The sequence below is a fragment of the Dromiciops gliroides genome, chromosome 4, assembly GCF_019393635.1.
Source record: "Dromiciops gliroides isolate mDroGli1 chromosome 4, mDroGli1.pri, whole genome shotgun sequence".
In the NCBI taxonomy this organism is placed as follows: Eukaryota; Metazoa; Chordata; class Mammalia; order Microbiotheria; family Microbiotheriidae; genus Dromiciops; species Dromiciops gliroides.
In genome coordinates this window covers 73069879-73079698 of record NC_057864.1, presented here as the reverse complement: position 1 = coordinate 73079698, position 9820 = coordinate 73069879, and the positions used below count along the sequence as shown (strand labels likewise).

The window sequence follows — 9820 nt, the reverse complement described above, 5'->3', positions numbered from 1 at the left end:
TTCAGTAAAAACACCAGCTGAGGTGGAGTTCCCAAAGTAGTCACAGTTAACACGTGCTTCCAGAATGATGAACAGCCAAGGCCTGTAAGCATGGGGGATAAGGGGAAGAACCAACAAGTCAGCATTCCTTATGGCCCTAGGCAAAGAGCCATAGTTATCTATTCCCCATGCTGTTCCAGAAGGACTCCTCTGCTCCCACCAATTCCCCCACAGAACAATACCCTAGGATTATCAAATTACAACCTTCCATGAATCAGTGGAGGACTTCCATTGAAAATAATGGAAATTCACATTGGTGCATCTGTTATCCATGAAAAGTATATTTGTCTCTTGATACTTGGATGGATCCTCAGGCCAGAAGAATCAGCAGGGTGGGGAGCAGAGTCTTTTAAAAAGGAGGATGATCCACTTCATCCAGCCAGGAACCTGGACTGGTTGGGAAGTCTGGGTAGCCAACACTGCTTCCTGTAGAGATATCCGAGGTAGGCCCCCCAGCCATCACTCTTAGTGTCTGCGTCACTCCCTGCCCTCCATGTGCAATGATTCCCAAATGATTGTCCATCGTGTAATCCAGCCCATTGAGCAATGGAGTGTGGGATGGCAGGGATGATACAGAAGACGGAGACTGGGGAATTCCGTAAGGGCTCCCGTCCCTCAAGTCCTGATAGGATTGTCCTGTCCCATCCATGGAGAAGCTCCCATTCATTAACTGTCCGCCTGCAACGTCCCCCACATTGCCATAAATTCTATTGGTGTGGCCGAGATCTGAGAGAATCTGATCTTCTGTGGACAAAAGAATGGAGATTTAATGATGGGCACCAGTCACCCTGTAGCTCCCTGCTCTTCACAAGAGAGGAGAGCACACTACAGCTGCCACACTGCCAGCCACTGGCCCACAGTCATTGGCAGTGGTCCACCATCCTAAGAAGACTTAATTTGGGAGAAGAAAATCAAAATACCTACATGAGACTCATCCCAGATGCCAGAACAAAATGATTTTCAGCATCAGAGTCTCACCAATTCATGTATTTGTTAAGGACCTACTATATGCCCATTACTGTGCCAAATACTGGAGACCCCAAAGAACAGGAGTGTACCCTGGTGGCCTTGTTTGTCCTCTGGGAAGCATGTCCCTAAGAGGCCTTGAGCATTAAAAGGCACTGAAGTTAGCTGAGGGTTGGGAGTGGTGAGGGTGTCCTAGTTTAGTCAAATAACAGCTGAAAGCTATTATGTTCTATGATTGGACCTCTCAGTAGACTATAAGTTTCTTGAAGATAGGAACTGTTGATACTTCTTCTCTGTCTGCCCAGGTCTAAAACAGAGTCTTACACATAACAAGCACTTAAGAAATGTTTGTTGAATTGAGTTGGGAGCTGACATAATTTGCCAGGGGAACATGTCAAGTGCTGATACTGGGAGGCCACCCCCTTGAGCACTCCACACTTGGATTGGAGCCTTTATTGTCCCACATGCAAATAGATTTTTCCATTCTTTTTAACTAAGTATGCTATTACAAAATAAATACCTTGGGGTCCTGAGAGCAGAATTTCCTGGCACTTTGATAAAACATAATATTCAAAAATATCCTGAGTGGTGTCCACCCCCTTCCACATGATCAGGTTGGGGCCTGCCTTGCCTGCCCTCGGTGCTAACTCTGCTGATGTTTTATTACATTTCTCCTAGGGTAAGGAAGTGTTTTAATTTCCTGGCTTTGGTTGGTTGGCAAAGGGGAGAAAACACCATTCAGGTGTAGATAGTAAAAGCAGTCCATGACCATCTTAGATCTCAATCAACAAGCATTTATTAAGTGCCTGCTGTGTGCCAGGCACCGTTCCAGGCACTAGGGATAAAAAGACATAAATAAAGCAGTCACTGCTCTCAGGAGCGTACATTCTACATAGAGAAACAACAGGTACATATGAGTAAATACAAAATATATACATGATAAATACAAGGTAATTAATAGGGGGTCAGAAAAGGCCTCATGTGTTGGCCTCTCAGCTGAATTTTGAAGGAAACTAGGGATTCTAGGAGGTAGAGGTGAGGAGGGAGGGCATTCCTGGCATGAGGGATGGCTAGTGCAAAGGCACAGAGACAGGAGATGGAAAGGTGCATATGAAAATCGGCAAGAAGGAAAAGTTGGCTGGAGCAGAGAGCGAGTGAAGGAAAGCAGTGTGTAACATGAAGCGTTTTAAAAGCCACACGGTTGTTTATATTTGGTCCTAGAGGCAGCAGAAAGCCACTGTAGTTTAATGAGCTGTGAAGTGAGCTGCATTTTAGCAATATCACTTTGGGAGCAGTCGGAAAAAGGATTCGATGCGGTAAAAACTGGATAAAGGGGGAGCAAATAGGGGAGAATTTGTAAGGGCCCGAACTAGGATGTTGGCCACATAAAGAGAGGAGATGGACGGGGTGGATGTGGAGATAGAGTCAGCAAGACTTAGCAACTGACTAGAAATGGGGGAGGAAAGACAGGAGGGAAAACGAGGAGTGGAGGATAACCCTGGGATTGTGAACCTGCCTGACTGGAAAGATGGTGGCGCCCTCGACAAAATTAAATAAATCGAATGAATGAATGAATGATGAAGTTATAGGAAGAGGGGTGAGTTTTAGCAGAAAGATAATGAGTTCTGTGTTGGACATGTTGAGTTTGAGGTGCCTCTGGGACATCTAGTTCAAAATGACCTATAGGCACTTGGTGATACAGGATGGGAGTTCAGGAGGGAGGCATGGGCTGGATAGATAGATTTGGGACTAATCTGTATAGTGATGATAATAAGAGAATCAGTAAGGTCACTAAGACATTTCACAGAGAGAGAGAGAAAAAAAACCCAGATATTATTAAGATCTGAAAGAGGAGGCTCCTCTTGGTAATGGGGTTTGTCTTCAGGGTAAATGAGCTACCTTCTGAGAATAAAGCATAAACTTGAATAAGGAAAGTTATCCTTTTGTTCTTAAGTGACCTCATCTAGGGAAGCTAAGGGACACCCTCATTCCCAGTAAAAAATCATTAATCTCTAAGGAGCTAACAATTTTAATCCCAGAGAGTAGGCTACTTTACCTTGGGATCAGGCCAATGAAAAACTAAGCTGAATTTCCTTAATTCCCCCAGAAGGTCCGTAGGTGCCTCTGTCTAGGGATCCCTCTTGCATTGTACAGAGATAAATCACAAAGCAAAGTCATCAAGTCTCTTGTTCTCAGAGTTTGGCTAGCCACCTCATACGAGTTAAGAAGTGACTTTCCATAAGTCCCTGAGACACCTGGGGTGGAGGGTTGGGGGGCAGGGGTGTGAACATGGACTCCCAGCACCCCTACCACCACTAGCACCACACCTAAGCCACATTTCCCTTTCAACCGCAAGACCATGTGGTCATGCCCACCCTCCCCCTCTTTCATCCCTTCTTCTACCATTCCTGAACATGCAAGACACCATCCCTAGGCTGCCCCCTTTTTTCCCCCATGATTCATCTTCTGACCACACCTACTACCCCTGCCTAGCTAAACAGTGAATGCATGCTTCTTAAAAGGAAGCAAGAATCTGCAGCCTCATCTCTTCTGAGAATGAATGGAATATTGTTTTATTCTGTGTGACCTTCAGTCTGGCCTGTACCTAACCTAGAAGCAGGGACTTTGCCACCACAAAAGACATATCTTCCATGTGCATGATGCTCTGAATAGTTTCAAAGCAAATTCACCTCTATTGTCTTATCACATCCTAACCACTAAGGGGTAGGTGAGGCTAGAATTATGTCCCTTTACTAAATAACTAAGTGACCCCCCCCAACCCCCCAAACCGAGTGGCTGAATGACTCTTAACTTCATATGCTAATTATGGATAGAGCTAAGACTAGAACTCAGGTCTCCTGACTCCCAGGCCAGTGTGGTTTCTCCTGGTACACCAGGAGGCCTCCCTAACCCCATGGATCTTGCTATTGTGGCCCTGCTCACCTCGGAAACTCAGCTCACTGTCACTAACCCCACAGTCCTCTGCAGAGCTCTCTTTCTCATGCTTGCTGCCTCCCCGGTTCCTCTTGACACTCTTATAGAATTGGCCCCAGCGGTGACGTCCAGCATCTTTCTTCAACCGTTTCTCTTTGGCTCTCCGGTTCTGGAACCAGACCTAGAACGCAAGGGCAGAGGACACAAAGATTACTTGTTGACTCCACTGTCACCAAGGGACTCTGAGGAAATTGCAAGGCAGGGATACTGAAAAGCAGAGAACATTAGAAAGAACAAGCTTGGTCCCTAAGAAGACACTTTCCCCCTACCCTTTGTGGAGGTCAGGATCCATAGGTGTAGAACACTACATCTAAAGTTTCCCTGTATTGAGTGGTTTTACTGGTGTGCTTCTTTCTCTTCCTCTTTTTTCTTTTTTAATTCCTTATTATGAGGTGGCTGTCTGGGTGGGGAAGAGACAGGATATAGAAAGAAATCTAGGTGCTGTAAAAACAAGACAACAATCAAAATAATTTGGGGGGTGGGGTGGGGCAAAGAGAGTTAAGTGACTTGCCCAGGGTCAAACAGCTAGTAAGTGTCAAGTGTCTGAGGTCACATTTGAACTCGGGTCTCCTGACTCTAGGGCTGGTGCTCTATCCACTGGCCACCTAGCTGCCACTAAAAATAAATTTTTAAGAGAATAAAGAAGAGGGGAATTTGAAAGTACTCAGGAGCCTGGTATAATGCACAGTTTCCTGGACAGCACAGACCTGAGGCAGATCACCACGTGCAGAACTTGCTCAAGGCAGTGACTGCCCTGAAGATTGGGGACCCTGTATTGGATAGAGGGCAGAGGCTCAAGAGGAGTGAGATGGTTTTCATGTTAGGGCTCCCCCTTCAGGAAAAGTCTAAAACATGTGTGAACTGAGGGGTGGAGCATGATTGAGAACCAGCTGGGTAAAGATCAAAGGAGGGAAAACCAGAAGCAATATGATAATGGGAAAACACTACAGACTAACAAACCAGGAGAAAAGCGGGATAATGAATTCCTACACACTGCTTGCCATATAGTGAGTGCTTAATAAAAGCTTTATCTCTCTATCCTTGCCCAGATCCCAAAGGTGAAGGGCTCGCCTATTCTGACATATGCTGGAGGTCCTTCTCTCTAACAGCAGCACAACAGAAAAGTTCTTGACATGCACTGACTTTCGTCTGCCAAAAAAAATGGAGGAAGCAATCAAGGAGATGCCATTGTTGGTCTGATTTTGACCCATAATGAAAAACTTACCAACAAAGTGAAAACAAGAGACCTTGAGAGGAAGAGATTGTGCCATGTCATGATGTCTCAGTGTGCAGAAACTGATTGAAACATCCTGAACTTTGAGAGAACAGATTTCAAAGATTTCAGAGAAAGGATTGGTAGAACCCAGTGGCCTGAAGTCAGCTCAATAGGAGTGGTAGGCTCTCAAGGATGAAATTCTGGCAATACAGGTAAAAATGATCTCAGGGAGGAACAGGGGCAATATGTGCATGGTGAGCTTATCAACATACTCAGATTTCAAAAAGATGGACTCGGAAGAAGTGAGGTGTCTGAGGATGAATTCAGAAGAGATGCTTCATTGCAAATGAGAGAAAGACAGTTGAATGCAAAAAGCATTAAGTCTCTATTGTATGCAACACACCACAATCTCAGATAAATCAAAATTGCAGATTACCCAGTGGACAATGCTGGAGGTGGAACTGCTGCAGCATAGCACTAAATATGACTTGTGTGCAAGAAGTTGTATAAAAATAATAAGTAGCATTTATATATCACTTTAGGTTTGCAGATGACTTTTAAAATATCTCATCTGCTCTTCACAATAACCCTAGAAGGCAGGTGCTATTACTATCCCTGTTTATCAATGAGGAAACAGAGGCAAACAGAGGCTAAGAGATTTGCCCAGGGTCACACAGCTATTAGGTGCCTAAAGCAGGATTTGAATTCAGGTCCTTCTGATTCCCTATCCCAAAAAGTAGAGGTGGGTTGGTGAGAACAAGGATGGACAAATGCCACACTGGTACCCAAAGATTGTGAGAAGACCTTTTAAAAAGCACTTAGCTTGTTGAGCAAATTCTTTTTGGAAGATTTATGGGATGACATGGACAGGAATCATAGGGAATGAAGGCATAGATGCTTAATTATCTATGATCTTCACAATTTGATAGGGTACCCACATTGATAAGCTATGTTGTCTACAAGAGAAGGAATCAGAAAAGACTGTGGTAAAATAGATGGGAAGATAAGTGCCAAGAATGGGGAGGGGGGAAGCTCAACTTTTTGCTTATATTTTCTCCACCGAGGAAAATGATCTTCAGACTAGAAAGAATAGAAAGGGCAAAAAAAGACCCAAGATAAGTGAAAACCTAGTAAGCATTCATCCAGCTGTCCTCACTGAAGTCCATTTATCTGGAATAAATCAAATACATACCAGGATATTGAAAGAATGTGATTGCTGAATCACTACTGGGGATCTTTGAGAAATCATGGAGGACAAGACTGGGGCCACAAGTCTGGAGAAAGAGCAACATCCTTATTTTTTAGGAGAAGATGATAAAATATTCAAACCCGAAAGCAGTGAGCTTGAAATCAATTCCTAGCAAAATGCGTCACCAGTAGATGATTTATAAACATTTAGAAAGAGAAGTGACATTTATGTACCATATTGACTCAACATTTGACAGTTCCTCAAATGATGGAGATGCAGCATAGGGTAGAAGATGGAGGGCCTTGGAACCAGGAAGACTTGCATTCAAGTCCTGTCTCTGACACATGTTGGTTTTATGACTTTGGGAAGGTCATTGAACTTCCCGTTGCTCTAAGTAACTCTCTAAAATTACTGGTTACAGAGAAGATTCCAACCTGAGTTGATGGAGAGTTTTCACACCTGAGAGTTCCCTTTAGTGCTGAAATCACAAGTCTAGTCCTATCCTCTCCCTATGCCTACTAGACTGTCAAGACGGTGCCTCAGATGTGACATATCAATATTTCAGCAAAGAACTCGACTCTAGCAATATCTCTTTGGACAAGATGGGGAAGTGTAGACCAGATGTTCACTTAGATGAATTTGGAGTTGGATGAATGTCCTGACCTAATGAGTGGTGATTCGCATAGCAGTCCTGTAACAACTCTAGTATTAGCCTTTTTTCTTGGCCTGTTTTTTACTCAGCATTCTTATCAATGATTCAAATAAAGGTACAGATGACTGAATGAATGAATGAATGAATGAATGAATGAATGAATGAATGAGGGAAAAACATTATTACTGTACTCCAGGTACTTTAATAAGTGCTGGGAATACAAATATTTTTAAAAACTAGTCCCTGCCTTCAAGAAGCTTATATTCTAAGGGGGGAAAACAATACATATAGGAAAATAGTGGCTAGGGAGGGATATTTGCTTTAGAAAGTTGTGGGAATGTAGAAATATGTTTAATGTGATTATACATGTATAACCTATACCCGATTGCTTTCTGTCTGGAGGAAAGGGGAGGGAAGGAAGGGAGGGAGGGAGAAAAATTTGGAATTCAAAATCTTATAAAAAGAAATGTTTAAAACTATCTTTACATGTAACTGGGGAAAAAATAAAACACTATTAAGATTGGGGGAAAAAGTTTTAGGGAGGATAGCAGGTTGACACACCCTTCTCAAGAACAATGATGGAGTTGATTTGATTCCACAAAAATTATGGAAGACCTGATAGAACTTTTGTTTTTGTGGTTTATGTCTATTAATGTTTACCATACTAGAAATTAAACATCTTATTGTGTCTATGAAAAGAGTTTTGATCTCATAGACCCCCTGGAAGAGCCTCAGGATCCCCCAAGGGTCCCCAGACCATACTTGGTGAACTCTTGCTCTAGAGAATAGAGAAACATGCGTGTCATCTTCAGACATTTGAAAGGTTGTACTATAGAACTGGATTAGATGTCTTTGTTTGTTGATCCCAGAGTTGAAGAAATGCTGATTTTAGCTTGATGTAAGGAAAAACTTGCTAACAATTATAGCTGTAGGGGCAGCTAGGTGGCGCAGTGGATAAAGCACGGGCCCTGGATTCAGGAGAACCTGAGTTCAAATTCGGCCTCAGACACTTGACACTTACTAGCTGTGTGACCCTGGGCAAGTCACTTAATCCCCATTGCCCCGCAAAACAAACAAACAAACAAAACAATTATAGCCGTCCCAACTGGGAGGCTCTGCCTTTCTGTTACTAGAAGTCTTCATGCCCAAAATGAATGAGCACTGGTCAAGGGCACTGTAGAGGGGAGTCCTCATGTATACAGGCAGCCCTAGAGGACCCTTAGTATACCTTTGACATCCTAAGAGATTCTATTCTGACTGCAGCACCAGACAGATGCCATGCCTGGATGTCCAATGGCTTTTGTCAGGCCTCTCTGCTCAAGACCCTTTCATCATATTCCCTGGACTGGGTCTCCCTAAATATCAATCAGGCTGTTAGCCAAAGTGAGAAAGGAGCAGAAGTGTTTCCCAAGTACCCTGGTCTCCTTCATATGAAGGAAGATTTTCTCTTCACCTGAAGTCTTACAGGTTCCAGACAACCTTCTTTGTCTGCCCCAGGGTCTCTCGTCACTGGAAAGTGAGACCTGATCATGGCTGAGTGGCCATTAGAGGTAAGTGATTAAGGAGCAGCTGCCTCACCTGCACAACCCTCATGTCCAGCCCTGTCTCAGAAGACAGCTGCTCCCTCACGTGCCGGGCGGGTTTGGGAGAATTCTTGTAGGCATTCTTTAGTGTTTCCAGCTGTTTGGCTGTGATGGTGGTCCGAGGCCGCTTAGCTCCAGCTTCTGAGTCATCTGCAATTGGGGGAAAAAAAACCATCCTTGACCTAAATAGAAAACTCTACACATAACATTTGGGAAGTCAGGTGTCATGATGAATAGAGTGCCAGACCAAGAGTTGGGAAGACTCATCTTCCTGAGTTCAAATCTGGCCTCAAACACTTTGTAGCTGGTCAACTCTGGGCAAGTCATTTAACCCAGTTTGCCTCAGTTTCTTTATCTGTAAAATGAGCTGGAGAAGGAAATGGCAAACCACTTCAGTATCTTTGAGAAGAAAACCCCAAACAGAATCACACATGACTAAACAACATAGCCTGCCTAGAAGCTAACCCTTTACCCAACTATAGCTTTGTCTATATAATAGCTAATGTTTATATAGCACCTACTGTGTGTCAGCAATGTGTTAAATGCTTTACAATTATTAATTCATTTAATCCCCACAACAACTCTCAGAGGTAAGTGCTATTATTATCCTTATTTTATCGATGAGCAAACTGAAGCAGTGGTGAAGTGACTTGCCCAGAGCGACACAGCTCGTAAGTGTCTGGGGTTACATCTGAACTCCATTTTTCCTGACTCTAGGTCCAGCACTCTATCCACTGAGCCACCCAGCTACCTCCTCCCAGGTTGTCATAAGGATCAAATGAAATAATATTATACATATTATACATGTATACATATCATATATACTTTGCAAACTTTAAAGTCCTAAATGTTAACTATTACTAAGATACAAAATTGAAACAAGGTTCTTGACTTCAGCAAGCATTCTGGTATAGTGAAATCAGTGGACCAACATTCAAAGGCCACCTTGTGCCAATTATGACATATGTTACGATGTGTCTAACCTTAGGCATATCGTTCAGCCTCCCTGTGCCTCATTTTCTTCAACTGTAAAAATGAGGGGAGGGAATCATTGAGACATCTTTAAAAAATAAAGTGAATAGAAAGAAGTCAGGAAAGTAGGATAGTTTTGGAAGCTACAAATTGATAATATCTACTTAAAATAGGCAAGCTGCACATGATGGAGAACTGCAATTTCATGT

The 9820-nt window shown here is 43.2% G+C and overlaps 1 protein-coding gene across 1 annotated transcript in view; it reads right to left on the bottom strand.

The window, feature by feature from the left end:
• Positions 1-9820, bottom strand: part of LHX4 (LIM homeobox 4) — a 67704-nt gene continuing 57884 nt past the window's right edge. The window contains exons 4-6 of the mRNA XM_043962575.1: positions 8635-8789; positions 3949-4120; positions 1-783 (exon numbers count right to left, since the gene is read on the bottom strand). Of these exons, the coding sequence (XP_043818510.1) occupies positions 389-783; positions 3949-4120; positions 8635-8789 (722 nt within the window). The 3' untranslated portion in view covers positions 1-388. The remainder of the gene's footprint in view (positions 784-3948; positions 4121-8634; positions 8790-9820) is intronic.